An 18,513-nucleotide genomic window follows, 5' to 3' on the forward strand; every position below is an offset into this window, starting at 1 on the left:
GAACTCACAGAGATCCTCCTGCTTCTGCCTCCTGAGTGCTGGGATTAAAGGCGTGCGCCACCACCACCCAGCATAGCGAACTCACAGAGATCCTCCTGCTTCTGCCTCCTGAGTGCTGGGATTAAAGGCGTGCGCCACCACCACCCAGCATAGCCGTGGCCTCTTAAAACTTCTTACTGGCCCACGCCTGCAGTCCCAGGACCCAGGAGGCTGTGGCAGGAGCAGTTTGAGGAGTTCAAGGCCAGCCTGGAGCAGCTTGACTTCTAGGCCAACCTGGGACACAAGTGGAATCATGTGTCAAAACGAAAAACAGATAGGGGCTGGAGAGATGGTTCAGAGGTTAAAGCGCTACACAAAGTGAGCGCCAGAATTCAGCTCTCTATAACCCACGTAATCCACAGGGTGGGAAGGCACAGATGGGTTGGTGTTAGGGTTCCTTGGAGCAAGCCGGCTATTTAAAGTGGCTGTAGCACAAGCTAGCTAGCTAGACTAGCCGTGTTGGTGCGCTCTGGCTTCAACTGAGAGAACCTGCCTCATCGAGTAAGCTGACAGCAGTCTGAGGAGGATATCCGATACAGGACCTCCTTGGGCCTCTCCACATGCACAGGGACACACATACACATGCATACACCCACACACGTGCAAACATGCACATGTGTGTGCTCGACCGTGTGTTCCCACGCGAACACACACACACGCAAAATAAAATGCATCCATCTCCTCCTCCCTTTTGTCAGCCCTCTCCCCTCAGAGATGGTCCACGTAGAGGGTTCCCAGCGAAGTCCCACTGTCTACTTCATGCGAGTGTTCCCTGCCTGCCAACCAGTGCAATCCCAGCATGGGAGGCAGCACGGTGATTGGCCCACATGCCCCCTATCCTGCAGCATCCTATTTCCTATCGTTTCCCTCAATACTGAAGACAGGGCAGCGCATCAGTGGACCCTTAACTGGTGAAACACGTCTTCCTCCTTTTCCTCCCAGAGTTCTGAGGTTGGAACTTAACCTACAATAAATTCTTTATTATTGTTATTAGTAGTAGTATGTGTATGTGTGCTCACACACACGTGTGTGCATGTGTGTGTGGGTGGGTGTACATGTGGAATCAAGCACATGCAGACCAGGATTGAAATTCAAGTACCATTGTTCAAGAGACTCCCACCTTGTTTTTTGAGATAAGGTTTCTCCCTGAGATCTAGCTCACTGATGAAGGTAGGCTGGCTAACCTGCCATGCCCTGGGGGTTCACTGGTCTCCTTCTGTCCACTGTAGGAATTATAAATGCCAGCCATCCTACCTGTCTTAATTTTTTAAAAAATTACATATATGGGTGTTTTGCCTGTGTCTTAGTTAGGGTTTCTATTGCTGTGAAGAGACACCATGACCACGGCACCTCTTATAAAGGAAAACATTTAATTAGGGGCTGGCTTACAGTTTCAGGGTTTAGACCATCATCTTCAAGGCAGGAAGCATATCAACATGTAGGCAGACGTGGTGCTGGAAAAGGAGCTGAGAGTTCTGTATCTTGATCTTCAGGAAACAGGAAGAAACTGAAACACTAGACCTGGCTTAAGCATCTGAGACCTCAAAGCCTGACCCCAGTGACTCGCCTATTCCAGCAAGGCCAAACCTCCTAATAATGCCACTCCCTATGGGCCTATGGGAGTCATTTTTATTCAACCCACCATATTCCAGTTCCTGGCCCCCATAGGCTTGTAGCCATATCATAATGGAAAATGCATTCAGTTCAACTTCAAAAGTCCCCATAGTCTATAACAGTTTCAAACTTGTTTAAAAGTCCAAAGTTCAAAGTCTCTTCTGAGATTCATGCAATCTCTTAAATGTAATCCCCTGTTAAATCAAAATAAAAAAGCAGATCACATACTTCCAACATATAATGGCACAGGATATACATTATTGTTCCGAAACATTGAAGGGAGCATAGTGAGAAAACACTGGACCAAAGCAAAACCAAAAACCAGCCAGGTAAACTCCAAACTTTGCATCTCCATGTCAAATGTCAAAGCGCTCTTCAGATCCCCAACTCCTTTCGTGAGCTGGCTCCACTCCCTGTTAGCAACTTCCCTCAGCAGGTATCGCATGACTCTGGCATCTTCAATATCTTGGGAGTCTCCAAACCAATCTAAGCTTCACCTTTACAATTTCACACAATGGCCTCTCTAGGCCTCCATTCAGGGACAATGACACATGCCTGGCTTCAGTGGCTTTCCTTGGTTGTAGAGGGAAATTCCATAACCTCTTTCTTCTACCCTTGACTCTAAAACCAGAACCACACAAGTGAAGCCGCCAAGTTCTGTTGCTTGCTGGGTTTGGAACATGGCCCCTGTACAATCACATCTTCACCTGCTTTCTGTTTTGATGAGTTCCTTCATTGCCTAAGTTTGACTGTTCTGAAACTCGATTTGTAGACCAGGCTGGCCTCAAACTAGAGCTGGGATTATGACGTGCACTGCCACACCTGGCCCTAAGCTTTTCTTTAATTCCTTTCCACACATTAGAAGCTTAGCTGGGTGGGATCTTGCCCTGAGGTCATCTACAACTCCCTTTTTTCCATTTAATATCAGGAGTTTCTCTAAACTGATACAAGGTGTAGCCCCATTCTACTTCCTGGTACCCCTTTTCTACTTGAACATGTATTTGTAACTGTATAATACATTTTAATAAAAATAACATTTATATTTGTGTTTCTCCTTGTACATTTCCTATCTTTCCTTCCTTGGTTTGCTCTGCTTCATTATAGATCTTGGTAATAGTGGACGCTAATAACCGCAGGACAGAGTCAATATCAGGCTGTTTTGAGGTTTCCTCTGCCAACACAACTAATCCAAAACTCTTGACTTTAGCCTAGGGAAGACTTTTCAGACAAGGGCAAAAACAGTCACATTCTTAGTCAAAATTTTACAGAACGTTCTCTAGGCCATATGCAAAGACTCCTCTCTGAAACCTCTAGAGCCAGGCCCCCACAGTTGAAACCACCCTCAGCGCCGCTGTCTTCCAGGATCCCCCTGATACGGCCCATTAAGTCCCACTTAAAGCATTCAATCGCTTTTCTAGTCCAAAGTCCCAAAGTCTACATTCCTTCGAACAAAAGCATCCTCAGGTCTATCACAACAATCCCCCAGTCCCTGGAACCAACTGCTGTCTTAGTTTGGGTTTTATTTTATTTTTTATTTATTTATTTATTTTTTTATTTATTTATTTATTTTTTTTTTTGGTTTTTCAAGACAGGGTTTCTCTGTGGCTTTGGAGCCCTGTCCTGGAACTAGCTTTGTAGACCAGGCTGGTCTCGAACTCACAGAGATCCGCCTGCCTCTGCCTCCCGAGTGCTGGGATTAAAGGCGTGCGCCACCATCGCCCGACATATTGCCACCATCCCAGCCTGCATGTGTGTCTAAGCACCACTTGCATGCCTGGTGCCTACAGAGGCTCGAGGTGGGCATTGGGTCCCCTGGAACTAAAGTTACAGTTGGTTGTGAGCCACAGTGTGGGTTCTGGGAACCGAAAAGGGTCCTCTAAATTGCCGGGCAGTGGTGGTGCACACCTTTAATCCCAGCACTCAGGAGGCAGAGGCAGAGGCAGGCAGATCTCTGTGAGTTTGAGGCCAACCTCAAACAAGAGCTAGTTCCAGGATAGGCTCCAAAGCTATAGAGAAACCCTGTCTCAAATAACAAAAAAAAAAAAAAAGATACTCTAAAAGAGCAGCCAGTGTTCTTAACTGCTGAGCCATCTCTCCAGCCCCTAATGCGGCTCTTTAACTGGGTTTTGAGGATCAAATTCAGATTGTCACACTTGCATGGCAAGCGCTTTACGATGAGCTACCTCTGCAGCCCCAAATTCTTTTTAGTTTTTTAAGACAGGTCTCACCAGGCTAGGTTGCTTAGCCTCTCAAGGGCCGGGAAAATAGGTGCGCACCATCAAATCCATTCTGACAGTTTTGCAGATGGAAAAACAAGCAGCAGGGAACTGGGACTGAAGCTCATGTTAGACCCTAAATTACCCGGTAAGCCCTACCTACCCAAGAACCAGGTAACTTCCTGGAATGATGGGAGTTGTAGTTCTTGAAAATAACAGCTGCCTCATGGCAAGCTATTGTGGCCTATGGAAGACTTGTCTCCAAGTGGTGCTCCTGACCAAATTCCATCTTGGTTAGTATTTGATCTTTTAGTAAAAGCTTGCTTTAATTTGGGCAAAAAAGGTAGAACCGGTTTTTCTCTGACGAATCTCAGGATTAACAATCACTCAAGCAAGACCATTGACAGTGCATACTGAGGTCCTCATGGTTCCGGGCCTATGCTGGGTATGAGAGAGTGGGGTATGGACTACCCCACTCTGTGCCCAGTGGTGGGGCTATGATCCCCAAGCCCTTACAGCCCAACAAAACTAAGTATGTCCACACCCATTTCATTCAGGAAGAATTGACTTCCCAGATCATGGTGGACCCCCCCCCCATAGGTTCTTGTTTCATAGGGTTATCTGGACTCACAAACTCTGTTTTTGTGCCCACCCCACGGAAAGAAGGCTAGGGACCCACCCAGGCTCCCACCCCCCACTTCATGACCACAGGGCAAAGGGGAATCGACACGGCCAAGGCTGGACTCGTGTCTACCCACTTCATGAAAAGAATGAGCCTCCCCCTACGCCTGAATCCTGTGTGAGGACTTGAATGCTCCTAGAACAATCAGAAATACTCAGGCACCAAAAGCTACGGGAGAAATACTGTCTCGAAAAAAAAAAAAATCAAAAAAAAAAAAATACTCCGGCAGTCACTTCGCGCCATTAAGGGACGATCACTACTCCCAACATCTCAACCCCACTTACCCGTTCGGGGAAGGGGCGTGGGGTCTCCACTAGGACTCACACTCCACCCACGCCCAGTCTCGGTCTCGTGACAGCCTAGAACCGAGGGTGACGACACTGGAGAGCTGGAAGGTGCAGCGCCCCGCCCCGCCTCTTGTCACGTGACATGCGACCAGGGGGCGGAGCCGAGCCTGGTTTTTCTAGGGTCCCCGCACTGAGCTCCTAGCTGTCTGTCCTTAGCTTCTCTGTTTGTGTCGTCAGGTCCTCTGCAGCCAAGATGATGTGTGGCGCGCCGTCCGCCACGCAGCCGGCCACAGCCGAGACGCAGGAGATCGCCGACGAGGTGAGGATGGGCCCAGGTCAGGCCAGCAGGAGCCAGGCCCACGGGGACCCGGCGGCCTAAGGGACAGGCAGGCCCAGACTGGCTTGGTCCTGCAGCAGGGTTCGGGCGTGGTGGCACTTATGGCTGGGGGCTGGGACTCCATGCCTGGTTGGAAGATTCAGAAACCGGACTGGGCCGTGTCTGCAGTGTTTCCCCTTAGGAAACACGCTGCGGAATCCGAGGCGGGATAGGACTGTCCCAAAGAGTTTAGGAAGGCAGTTCACAGAGCTAGAGCCCAGGGGTAAAACCAAGCTTGTCCGAAGATGAGGCACCCTCTGACTTCAACCCAGGTCTAAACAAGAGGTTCGATAGGGCCAGCCTGGGCTGCAGTGGGAGTCTCCTCAAAGTAGAGAGCTACGAATGCATAGCTCAGTGGCAGGACACACCTCATCCCACACCCCTGGGGAAAAAAATAAGTTAAAACCAAAAATTGCAGAACTTGCTAGTTAGTGCCTAGATTTCCTAGTCTGCAACCAGAGGGTGGACCTGGTTGGGAGGGGCTGGTGAACTTTAAGACCTGATTTGTGAGCCTGGGCTGCAGGTCCTGTCGTTAGCAGAGCAGGTTTTCCATACAGACTAGAGGTTCAGGGTATTAAGAGAAGAGAAGTTAAACATGTCCTCCCTCCAGCTTTCCTGCCACCTCCTGAGTCCAGGGTCCTGTCCACCCAGCTGACTGCCCTTGGGAGGTTTGCACTCTGACCAGAGTGGCCAGTCAGCTCCATGAGACCCTGAAAATGAGGAATGGATACAGACACACTTGCCAGGCAGTGTGTCCCCTGGCAGGCCCAGGCAACCCTTGTCCAATATCATTCTTACTCAGCCTGGACAGATGTGCACCCCTGGCCCTGAGCTGAGTACAAATAAAAGGGAACCCTGGCCAGGTGTGTTGTCACACGCCAGCACTCCAGAGTGCTGTGACAGGTGAATCGTGTGACGCTAACCTGGTCTGCATAGTTCAGGCCAGCCATAACTACACAGCAAGACCCTGTCTCAGAAAAGAAAGAGCTAGCCAGGCGGTGGTGGATGCTTTTAATTCCAGCACCAGGAGGTGAGTTCAAGGCCAGCCTGGTCTACAGAGTGAGTGCCAGGACAGGCTCCAAAGCTACACAGAAAAACCCTGCCTTGAAAAACAAAACAAAAAGGAAGAGCTATGTTCCCTTTCCCCTGTTATCAGTGGGGCCACCAGCTTACCATGTGCCCAGTTATGAGGAACACTGGTGTTGAAGGCTGGCAGGGGTCTCCTGAGAGAGGCAGGAAAGCACCTGCCGATGAATCTGAGTTGTTCCCTTGTCGCCCCCCATCCAGGTGAAATCCCAGCTTGAAGAGAAAGAAAATCAGAAGTTCTCCGTCTTTAAAGCCATATCCTTCAGGCGGCAGGTGGTGGCTGGCATTAACTTCTTTATCAAGGTGGGTACTGAGGTGACCTGGGAAGGACTGAGGACATGGTCTCAGAGTATAGCAGAGTGTTCTGCAACATCCTCCTTTAGACACACACAGGTTCTGAGAGGATGAATTTGGGGTTCCGGGGTTCCTGGCCTTGAAGGAAGAGACAGGCCTTACCACTGGCCGAGTTGCTGGCTGCCTGTCCTGCCTCAGCTCTTCTAAGGCTGGGCTGAGCCTGGATCTGGGACCTCACCTGTCCCTCCTGGGCCCCTCTCTCCCTCCAGGTTGATGTTGGCGATGATAAATTTGTGCACTTGAGAGTGTTCAAAGCCCTCCCTCATGAAAACAAGCCCCTGACCTTGTCTTCCTACCAGACCAACAAAGAGCAACACGACGAGCTGAGCTTCTTCTGACTCTGCAGGCCCTTTGCCAAATACTTCATCTTTTTATTCTGTGGTTGGGACCACGAAGTAAATACCCCTCTGGATGGAGGGGATGGGGTTAGGCAGCTTCTTCTGTGATTCCCAAACTGCATTGTGTTTTGTTCTCTTTCAAATAATTATTTTCAAAAAGCTATATATGATCTCTCTCTAAATATATATATTTTAGAGTCTAAACAAACTGTCTCCTTTGTTTAGAATTTTCGCTTTGTTTAAAAGTCACAGTCACCACAGCCAGGAGGTAGTGGTACACACTTTTAGTTCCAGCAATTGGGAGGCAGAGGTGGGTGAATCTCTGAGCTTGAGGCTAGCCTGGTCTACAGAGCAAGTTCCAAGACAGTCAGGGCTACACAGAGAAACTGTCTTGAAAAACTAAAACAAACAAACAAACAAAAATCACAGTCACAACATATATGTTCCAATAAAAAGTAAGTAATTGTTATTTACTTGCTATTTACCTTTTTCTATATTTGTTTACCAGGGCGTGCGCACATCCATGAAAATATACACGCGCGCACACACGCATGCCATGGTGTACATGTGGAGGTCAGAGGACGATCTTGTGGGGTGATTCTTGCCTTCTACCACATGGGGTCCCTGGAATTGAACTCAGGTCATCAGGGTTGGCAGCAAGTGTCTTTAGGCCCTGAACCCTTTATAAACTGACACCAGGCTCTGGTCTAACCCCCAACATTGTAAAACACAGTTATTCAGAGCTGAAGTGACCCAGCTGGTAGAGCCTCTTCTGTGACAGGCATGACCTGACCTAGCCTTGGAAAGTCTCTCTGGTCTAAGACACTGGAGTGACCAGGCTCACTAGGTTACAACACCTAGGTGGGCAAGTCAGGGCTCACACCTGGCGTCTGCGTTGCTAGAGATGACTCACCTCAGCTATGGGCTCTAGCTCCCATGCTTCAGTCTCCGATGATAACAGGCCCAGTCCACCAGCTCTAGGGTGTCAGCACAAGGCTGGTGGGCAACGTCCACGTGCTGCGGTACTCGCCACGCCACGGCTGTTGGCTGCACAGCTCGGAGCACAACCTGGGCCCCTGTGTGTTCCTGAGTGGAGGCATTCTGGCCAGTCTTGAGTTCAGAGTCACGCTGTGAGCAGATTCCTGAGGCCCGCTGAAGTGGAGTCACCTCCGAGGCACATCAGGACTGTGGAGAGCACGCAGACAGACTTACAGCCCTGGTGAGAAGGCCGGTGAGTGCACAGAGCAGTGAGGAGGTGGTGAGGATGTATGATGGGCCAAGCCTCCTGCGCCACATAGGACCCCAAGAATAAACCTGTAACTCGGAGGTGCAATGCCTGCCTAGCGTTGCAATGCCCTGACTAGATCCCTGGCAGCACCAGACAGTCGACGGAACATGAAATGGGAAGTCTGACGTGTTCCAGGCCAGGAGGCTCAGTGTGAAGCTGGTAGGACAGACAGCACTGAGGGTGTAAGAAGGGGCCTTGTGTCATCCAACAGGGAGGCGAATCAGCGAATCAGCAGCTGTGACTAGAACTCCTCCCCCGACACCACAATGAGCAACCAGGGCAGGCCGCAGCTGGGTTTAGGATTGGAAGTTGTGCCATCGGGACAGCAAGGTCACTGAAGGACGAGGATACTAGTTGGGACAGATGCAGGGCCTGGTACGAACCCTTGTGGGTAAAGTGATTTCTACAAGGTTTTCAGCTTCATCAAATGCTCCCCTCAGAGAGCATGGAGGGAGAAACAGTGGAGGTTTCTGGGGTACCCTGCTGCCAGGGTTGGGGTCACATGGCATGCACTGTGGTGGCCGCTCTGACACCTGGAGGGCTGGCTGGCTCCTGGAGGCAGTGTGCAGAGGCCCTCCTTCCTCCACCATCCTTCCTCTGCACTTCCTCCACCTCAGGCCATCCTCGTGCCCACAGCGAGCTAGAAACTTACATTTTCCTCACCTGAGAAAAGTAGAGAGGGACGACTGAGCTCTGTGACCTCTGACCCCGTGTGACTAGGAGCCTGTGATTGGGCTGGGTGACTCAACCTCAAGGAAACCGGAAGGCAAATGGAGCTAGGAAGCGACCAAAGAAGTCAAGTTACACACTTCAAAGGCACAGCCCTGATCTCCTTCCCAACCAGGCCCCTCCACATAATGGCCATTCAGCTAAGAACTCCATCCCTGGATTAACCCATTGGTGAAGTCACCCTCGCGTGACAGTTACCTCAGAGTGTGCTGTGGGACCAGTGCAAGAGCCTAAAGGGACATGTCACATCCAAACAACAGACAAGTCTAGGGTGTGAATGAGAAGGGGGTGGGGGCTGACGGCTCTGTGAAAGGATCCGTGTTCCAGTTGAGATCTGCAGATATCACGGGCTGAGCTCTCTCCCACTGCCTAGGCGGTAACAGAGTGAGAGATCATGTGGAGCCTGAACATGGCTGAACATGGCTGCTGAAGGACCGTGGAGAGCCCTTTGGAACAATGTTGAGAGATTCCACTTGGATGATCTGTGTGCCCAGCACAGCCAGAGCTGAGGGTTTGGAGGCCTAACAAGTCCCTGGTAAGCAGGCCCAAGCTTGTGACCCAATCAGGGTGTTCGGTCCTTAGCCTCACCACATCCTCATTCTGGGACAGCAGAGAGACAATAAAGTCACCCCTACTCACTTGCAATGGACTACGCCCCTTTCGGCCCCTGGACTCCAGACCTTACTCATGATTCATGATTCTGATAGACATGCCTTCCCCCAGGGTGTCCTGCCTGGGCTATGTGGACAAGTGACTCAAGAAATCAGCAAAGCCATTGCTTGTGACACCCCTACCATAGCTGGGGCTTATCCCTGTGCCTAAGGTCACCACCTCTGCCCCTCAGAAGGATGATCACTGGCACACTTAGTGCTGGGCAGCCTGGCAGCATCACCATGTGCTGGCGCTAGGCATTCTGAGCACCTGTACACATTCAAGTCCAGATGAGGAAAACGGGTAAAGGGTGGCGTGAGATGCCCAGCATCCGCGAGATGGGCTGTTCTAGGTTGGAGTCTGCATGGTGAGGCCAGTTTGAAAGTTTTCATTCTGCCTCCACACATGAAATGAGCCCCTTTACGGTGTTCCCCACACTGCCCTGGAGGATGGGGATGGAGAAGGTACTAGTTAGAGCATGCTCCATTCCAAGAGCCTCATGTCTTCATTCAGGATCCCAGTGCCAAGCAGCGGCCCTCAGGCATCCAGAGGTCTGTTACTGTTCTGATCTGAGGGCTTGGCACCCCATGCCTGTCCTCTAGCTGAGCAGAGTAGCCATGCACTGGGCTGGTTGTCTGTGAGAGCCCGAGCAAGACAGCCAGGATTGTTAACAGTGCCCTCCCCAGCCGGGAGAGAAATCAGGCCATGCCACCACACCCTCCTGCACTGTCAGGCTGCACGGGGAATAAAACTGTTAGGTGCAGCGGGACGGGCAAGATTAGATTCTCATTAAGGCAGTGATAACAATGCATGTAATCGTAATTGGGTGCTCATTGTGCAAGGGGAAAACTGCAGACTCGAGGGGTGGAATTGCTCCGCTTGCGGCATGTGCAGGAGTGCAGCCTAACTGTTTCTGCCTGGATGGCATCAGAGTCACTGGAGGCGCAGAAGAAACTGTGGGTTCTGTGGTCCTGGGGCTGGCAGCGGCCATGCATAAAGCTCAGGGGTGTTTCTAATGTGAGGCCTCTGGGGGCCTTGAGAGCTGAGGGAGGGCTGAGAGCACAGCGGAGACACGTCTAGCAGCCCAGCTGGGTGCTAGGACTGGGAGCCAAGAGAAGCTGTGTGTTCTGGGCCATAGGTATATCCAAGCTTTAAGAATAGCTGGGTTGGGGCTGGAGAGATGGCTCAGAGGTTAAGAGCACTGACTGCTCTTCCAGAGGTCCTCAGTTCAATTCCCAGCAACCACATGGTGGCTCACAGCCATCTATGAGATCTGGTGTCCTCTTCTGGCCAGCAGGCATACATGCAGACAGAACATTGTATACATTAAAAAAAAGAAAAAGAAAAAAGACTAGCTGGGTCAGGAGGTGGTGTCTCAGCACTCCGGAGGCAGAGGCAAGCATTTCTCTGTGAGTTTGAGCCAGCCTAGTCCTGGTCTACAAAGGGAGTCCCAGGACTCTTACACAAAGAAATCCTGTATCAAAAACCAACCAAACAAACAAAAACACACAAAAAAAGAATAGCTGGGTCCATGCCTGAACATGGGCATCAAGACATATTGTTCAGAGACTGTCACAACCAAGTGACTTAAACATCAAGTCTATGGTAACATCAAGTTTATTCTCTCAAGTAATGATGCCACCTTCTTATCAGGACACCAGACATGAAACAGAGTCCCGATCCTGCTGTCCTCATCTTACTTAACCATGATATTTAGAAAGGCCTGATTACAAAACAGACAAACAGAAAACAACAACAACAAAACCCTGACATTCAGGAACACCATTGGGGGTGGGGGACAGATATCTAGAATTCATTTTGCTCCTCCAGGTCCATCGATAGCCAGATCTGGCCTTCACATTCTGACTGGGTGAACAGTGTGATGTTATATTGCAATAAGGAGACAGATGTGGTACAAACCACTGTCTGTCCTCTCCCGCTTCCCTGGCTGGAGCCTGTACTTGGCAGGGAGACGTTCTGTGTGTGGAAAAGGCCATGCCACAGGAATGCAGGGCAGCATTGATGGCCTGGGGCAGCCGATGGAGGGGTTCACTGTCAGCTTAGCCTAAACTTAATGGTTCCCTGGGGTAGTGGAGGTGGGATTCCAGGCAGGGCAAGATCCTGGAGGTTTCTGGAAAGTCTGGCTTAGCTAGTACTGGCCACACCCTCAGGCTCCCTACCTTCACACAGAGTAAAAGAGAACTATCTTACACAAGACTCTAGGGAGGCCCTGGCAGAGGCACACTGGGAAGTCAGGATTGGATTCAGCATGTGCCAGAGTGCTGATGATTCACAAAATGCAGCCAGAGACAGAAACATCTTGTGACCCAGATCTTGTGACAGTCTCAGGAAGCCTAGCAATCCACAAGTCCGGCTGGCTTACTACAAACCCTGGGGACCTCTTCTCCCACCCCTCCCCTTTATGTCCTTATTCTAGCAGCAGGGACAGCATCTCCCTCACTACTGGTGGACACTTTGACTTTGGGGTGCCGATCCACACACCAACTTGAAACCCTGAAGGTAGTGAGCTTGAAACCAGCATCCCTTCCTCACTGGGGGAGACCTTGAGTTGGGTGAGATTGATTTTGAGCCTTGGTGGGATTATGACTTAGATCCTCAGAGGGGAGAGATGACCAAGTCAAGACTCCACTCTGTCCCACGCTTGTCTCAGGATGTCACCCACTGATGAACGACCGTCAAAGATGGCCATATCCTAAACCTGCAGAGATAATACCTGGCATGGCCACGAGGTTCTAATGATGGGATTAAACTGAAGATCTCAAGAGTTAGGTGATCCTGGGCAGCTGAGTATCTTCAGGCCACGGCTGACCCTATCCAAGGCTTCACACCTAAGGACATGGGGGAGCTACAGTCATGGTACCTCTAAGTTCAGCACTCAATGTCACTGTCAAATGCCAAGTGCCAGGTGGCACCAGAGCTCACTAACAACTGAGATCTGGACCTTCAGCCAAGGACTCATCTTCAGAACCTGGGAGGGAGCAGCAGGGCAGGGCTTCTACCTCCAAGCTCCTACCCCAGTGAATCCTGCTGGAATCCTCAGGACGGGCCCCAAGGTACCAGACAGTCCCCAGAGACAGGTGAGTGAAGGGTGAGCTGCGAGCCACCACAGTGGGACCAAGCACACACTTTCCTTTGAGGGGTGTTTGAGTTGTCACCCATTTGATCAGGAACCACAAGGGGCAGGCTGGGTAGATGCAATCACATGAACACAAATGCAATGAAAATATTTATTTGTGGATAATCATAGAAGTCAACAGACCAGCACAAAACAGACAGGTGCTCGAGTCTACAAACACAGTGACAGGGGACAGTACATGGGGCTGAGGGACTTGGGCCAGAGACCACCTGAGCCCAAAGCGCGCCCCTCCTGCGCAGCAGGGACTGTGGGCCAGCTGTGCTTTGCTCTAAAGGCTAGGAGCTTCCAAAAGGTCGTGGTCTCTGGGGAGGAATAGTAGGGTTGGGCCGGCCCCAGAGCAGCCCGTCTTCTGATTGGTCCAGGTTTGCAACACATGGGAGAAATTCTGACAAGGTCTGGATCAGGAATTAGGCAGCTATGAAGCTAAGAGCACTCAGGATGTCACCCCTGCCTCATCCTTCAAGAGCTATGTTCATTTAGAATCCACCACCATCTCCAAAAGCACTGACATCCCACCGCCCATCACCCAGAAATGATCTTAGGTGTTCTGTGGGAACCAATCAGGTCTGAGCGTTCAGGGAATTTGGCTTCTGCCTTCCTGCTCTGTGGGATACTAGAAGGATGTGCTAAGCCTGTGGGTCTTCTATTTGTCCTGTCACCCCCAGAGCAAACCCTTCTCATGTCAGGCACAATCCAGGTCCTTGGTGAGACTATAGCTCAGAGACTTCCATGGTACCAGTCCAGGTCACACTAAGGATAAAGGCTCCTCCACTTGTCTTCATGGGGAGCTGCCTAGCCCTGCAAGGCAGGCAGTGTGGCCATAGTTTTACACAGCATCTCAGCCTGCCCTGATGGAGTCTGCTGGCTCTATAGGATGGGAAGTGAGGCACGGTCATAGTCACACCCCAAGGCCTTCTGGGAGCTTCCAAGCATAGAAATGTGAGTGGCAGGCTCTCCCCTCTGTTTCCCCCCACCTAAGAGCTGGCAGGAGCAGGGTGGGGCCATGGCTTATAGGGAGACCTTTTCCACCTGGAATGCCTATCCTGTCGCAGAAAGAGCAGAAACTGCCCACAGTGAGCTGGGGGAAGAAAAGAGGAGACACCAGCATGGGGAAGCTCGGCTCACCATCACCACCCTGAAGTGGGTGTTCCCGGGTCTCAGCTCCAGTTAGGGTGGGTAAGACAGATGGAGACCCCTGCTCTGAGGACATGCTCCTGCCTGACTCACACAGTGAGGAAGCCTTTAAATAGTGTTTATTCCACCAGAAATTGAAAAGAATAAAGAAAATCCAAGAATAAACATGTGCATTTCCAGATACTCTCTTAATACATAGCTATCCTCCTGCCTCCACCTCTAGGGTATCTGATTTCAGGTGTGCACCACCATGCCAGGAAAATTTTTCCATTAGCTAAAAAAGACCCTAACTATGGTTCAATTTAAAGTTTCTCATTAAATTCTTATTTTAAGCAAATAAGCACACTAGGGTGCAATGAAGAGAGAATATGGCATAAGACATTATTTTAAATTAATTTTTGCACAGAAAATGTCTGCAACAAGAATAAACCAGAGTCAACAAAGAGACACACACATTTCAAAATAACCCCAAATTTAGGAACTGTCAAGTCAGACCATACTGATCAAGGCATGGCTGCCTGGAATGTCAAGCAAGAACTGGGGACACAGTGCGCTCCTACTTACTTGAGGTGTCATCATACAGCAACAAAGTCTGGATCCTAACACAAAGATCTACTGCTGTTTAACCTGTTGGCACCAGCATCTGCCTAGGCAGCTGATACCACTCTGCCCCCACTGCGCCCCCTACTGGTGGAGGCTGAAAGTATGCAAGAGGAGGCAGAAATCTCCCTACATTGATTCCACAAGATTGGCACCTGCAAATGCCCTGCCAGCTGCCATCTGAAGCTGTCACAGGAAGTACGGGAAAGGAATAAACTGGCACATACATGTCCAGCTGTGCCTCCGCTCTAGGGATCTCCTCCATCATTCAAGGCCCCTTAGCAGCAGCATCTACCCAGACTGCTGGACCAGGTTCAAGCCTTCCTTACAGAGCCCACAGTTCTATGAAGAACCTTACAGTGAACCAGGCCTCCCAGAACTGCTCCTCAGGGGACACCTTTCCAAGGTATCCACTGGAGGGTCACCAGACATCCGTCACTCAGACAGACCCCTTCCCAGGGACTCCCACTGTAGGTATCTACATGGATGGTTGGGAGACAAGCTTCCCAGTGGCAGAGGCACAGCACTGAGAGGGGTCTCTGGGCTGCAGCACCCTCCGGAGGGCACATGGAATCTGGATGCCACCACCAAGTCTGTGTCCTTGCCTGTCCCCTGTCTGGGCCAAGGTACACTTTACCTTGACCAGAAAGAAAAGTGCACAGAAAGAGTCAGAACAAGCAGCGGTTTGCCCAGGGTCACCGGGCACCTGAGAACTGTGTAACTCTAGACTAGATATGTCCTCAGAGGGCAGGACGGAAACAAAGAATAACAAAATACATTCACTTCTTTTTCCTATACTTTTAGGCTACAGACAAGGTTTGAAACAATGGGAACAGGACACAGTGTTCAGGAGCCGCCCAGGGGCACAGCATAGGGCCCAGGGCTACATGGGCCCACGTGCCTCCTTCAGGAGGGCCCTGCCTTTCCCAGCAAGGACAGGACAGGGCATGGCCTCTAACACTCAGGGCTATTCTCTTATTCCAGATGGGGGTGGAGACATCATACCAGGAACTCGGGTAGCCAACAGGGCACACAGTCCCCTCCTTCCAAAACTCCACATAAGCAGAGAGAAGCCAAGCCTGGCCACGCCCACTGAAGACTCAAGCAGCTTTAAACACTGGGCTCTCCCAATGAGGACATCACTTCGTTTCCAAATACATCATTTCATAACTAAACTACGGGAAGGGAAAGTAAAAGCCAATTCTGATCTGAATACCAAGGGACCAGAGCCGGCATGCGGGCTGCAGATGTTTCTTTACTCACAGCACTTACTGTTTCTTCTTAGTGACAAGCCTGGGCCACAGCCTCTGCTCCTTGTCCCCTGGGCTCCAAAGCACACAGAAAGACAATTCAGACCACAGCTAAATTCAGAATTTGAGAGAAAGTCCTCATGAGGAGAGAGCGCTCACCCCGCTGTGTAAGCCAGAAAGGGTCCTCCCCAGACCATTAGCTCTGGGCTACAGTCAAGAGCCAAGGCTCTCCTGGTGTGGCTGCAGAGGGTGGTCATGAAGACGCCAACACACATAAAACGACCACACCCTGGACCGCCTATGCCAGCTCTTACCCTTAGTGTGTGTGTGTGTGTGTGTGTGTGTGTGTGTGTGTGTGAAGCCAGAGGTCAACATCTGGAGTCTACTGCTCTCCACTTCTTGTTTTGAGGCAGGGTCTCTCCTTACTGAAACCAGAGCTTACCAGTTGGAAAGATTGGCTGGCAAGAGAGCCCCAGGGGTCTTCCTGTTCCCACTTCCCTAGTCTTAGGCCTCCAGTGCACACTGCACACCACACTTGGGTGCTGGGGACTGAACTCAAGTTCTTCCTGTCTGCATGGTGAGTCCCCTACCCTCTGGGTCAAATCTCCCATCCATTCTCAATATTCTGAGAGGAAAAAGGAAGTTTTCCTCATTGCTGGCAAAGTGGTGTCCTTGCTCTCTGTGAGGCAGTGGTGGGCTCTCCTGTGACTTAGGAGAATGTGGTTGTCCCTCCAGACTGCTAGCCATGGGTCTCCTCTTTCTGGTCAGCAAAGTTTGGGGTTCAGACACTGGCACTGGGACCAGGAAACACATGCCAGAGAGCTAGCTAAACCTGGCTTAGGATACTGATAAAATCATTTTTAAAATGACATTTATTGTGTGTGTGTGTAAGAGAGAACAATTCACAGGGACGAGGCCTCTGCTTCCACCATGTGTGTTACTCAGGCTGTCAGGCAGGACAACAGGCAGCCTTACCTGCTGAGCCATCCTGCAGCTGTGACCAGAAAGATGAGGAGCTCAGGATGTGGGCTGGGGAGGAAGCAGAGGCAGACTAGTGCCCGCCCATGCGGACCAGTGTCTCCTGCATCTAGGGCATTCTAACGGGGAAGGGAAACACTGGACTATGCTAAGGTGGCTGTGGCTCTCAGGGCCCTCCCCCAGTGGGCTGCAGCCAGGCACCCCAAGGAACCTATGCCAACATGGGGGCCACATCATGAACCCACCTCTTCCAGTCTCCTATCTCTCCATAGGCAGTGGCTTCTCAGAAGAGGCAAATGTCACGAACTGAGGGACAGGGAAATGGGTGTGGGTGCTGAGATGAGACAGACATAAGAGCCCCACTCACAGCTATGACTTAGGGACCCCAAATTCCAGAATGGATAGCCAGGAAAGCCACCCTTGAGCAATGTAAATGGAACATGTCACTGTCACTTGCAGGAGTCTAAGGGCTGCCCCTGCCCCCACAGTGCCAATATGCTCTCTATAGGAGCAGAGCTTCCAAGGAGGCAGAGAGTTAGCTGATTTCACTGAAGGGCATGTGATGGGCACAGAATACAGAAATCGGGGGAGGAAACAGCGGTAAAGTATGTCACCATGGGGCTTCCCTGTCTGTCCAAACAGCAATGCACTGTGCCTGGCAGACTGTGGCAAGAGCAGTGCTGCAGGGCTGGCTGAGTTCCCACAGGAGCCCAGTGTGGCAACCTTTCCAGAACTTCCCAAGCCACCGCAGGCTCAACAGCTGAACTCTATGTTAGTCGGTTTCCCAGAATTTGGTCCCAAGTTACAGGAACTCCTGCTGACACCCAGAGGGTTTGCAAGGTCCCCAGAATGTTTGGGGCCCTGAAAAGGTCCCTGTCACAGTGACTACATGCTTGTGTGCATACCCAAGCATGAGAAAATGGAACCCGCCCACACAGTCCAACAGCTGCATAAGTCCGACATCCTCAGAGACACCAAGAGCAGCAGAGACACACAGAAACTCTAATGCAGAACAAGGGTAAGACCAGACGGCAATGAAGATATTTGGCATAATTCTTCCAGATGCCAAGACCTAACCCAATTTTAAAAACAGTGCCACCACAGGCCTCTTCTCAGCTCAATCCAAGTTCTGGGGGCAGTGGCAGCCAGTGACCAACAGAACGGTCCACAGGCAGCAGGCTTGCCTGTTCCACCCACATTCCACATACCGGTGAGTCAACATGAGGAGTCAGGAGGCCTCGGGGAGGAAGGGGCCATGTTTCTGATCACATTTCTGTCACTGCTTTGTTATTATTATTTAAAAAAAAAATGATGGCACATTTTCAGGATTGAGACTGGCTGAGACCCGACCCTCAGGGGGAAACAAAATGTCAAGTTTCAGTCATGGCTCTAAGGCAGACATTACAGCTTTCAGGGGGATGGAAACGGAGACCCCAGCACACTGTGTGTCGGGGTGAGTACACGACCATCACAGCACCGTGGCCTGCACGACGATCTCGGGGTCCTCGATGTCCTTTTTGCTCTGGACCATCCTGAGCTCCAGCTGGGCCGGGCTGGGCTTCTGTCCTGCTCCTGCTTGAGCTGAGGAACACAAGCAAGATTGGAGCAGGTGGAACGCAGCCAGGGGCCTCCCTCCCCTTCCCCACACTGCAGCTCCCGCTTCAGAAGGCGCTCCACACTGCCACCTGCTGCCCCACTACTAACAGCAGCAGGATGCAGAGGCTGGAGGGAGGG

The 18,513-nt window shown here is 51.0% G+C and overlaps 3 protein-coding genes across 3 annotated transcripts in view; 1 reads left to right on the plus strand and 2 right to left on the minus strand.

Annotated features, from left to right (window-relative positions):
- Positions 1 to 4,918, minus strand: part of Rrp1 (ribosomal RNA processing 1) — a 25,728-nt gene extending 20,810 nt beyond the window's left edge. Inside the window, exon 1 of the mRNA XM_026785516.1 lies at positions 4,836 to 4,918. The gene's annotated coding sequence lies outside the window, so the exon portion shown is untranslated. The remainder of the gene's footprint in view (positions 1 to 4,835) is intronic.
- A 64-nt stretch (positions 4,919 to 4,982) lies between these two features.
- Positions 4,983 to 7,200, plus strand: Cstb (cystatin B). The gene is made up of 3 exons (XM_005360285.2): positions 4,983 to 5,157; positions 6,502 to 6,603; positions 6,864 to 7,200. Exons 1-3 carry the CDS (start codon positions 5,092 to 5,094, stop codon positions 6,990 to 6,992), a joined length of 297 nt encoding a protein of 98 aa, XP_005360342.1. The 5' UTR covers positions 4,983 to 5,091; the 3' UTR covers positions 6,993 to 7,200.
- Positions 7,201 to 12,894: 5,694 nt separating this feature from the next.
- The window catches only part of Pdxk (pyridoxal kinase), a 31,740-nt gene continuing 26,121 nt past the window's right edge, over positions 12,895 to 18,513 (minus strand). Inside the window, exon 11 of the mRNA XM_005360286.3 lies at positions 12,895 to 18,360. Coding sequence (XP_005360343.1) covers positions 18,248 to 18,360 — 113 coding nt within the window. The 3' untranslated portion in view covers positions 12,895 to 18,247. The remainder of the gene's footprint in view (positions 18,361 to 18,513) is intronic.

The sequence above is a fragment of the Microtus ochrogaster genome, linkage group LG2, assembly GCF_000317375.1.
Source record: "Microtus ochrogaster isolate Prairie Vole_2 linkage group LG2, MicOch1.0, whole genome shotgun sequence".
In the NCBI taxonomy this organism is placed as follows: Eukaryota; Metazoa; Chordata; class Mammalia; order Rodentia; family Cricetidae; genus Microtus; species Microtus ochrogaster.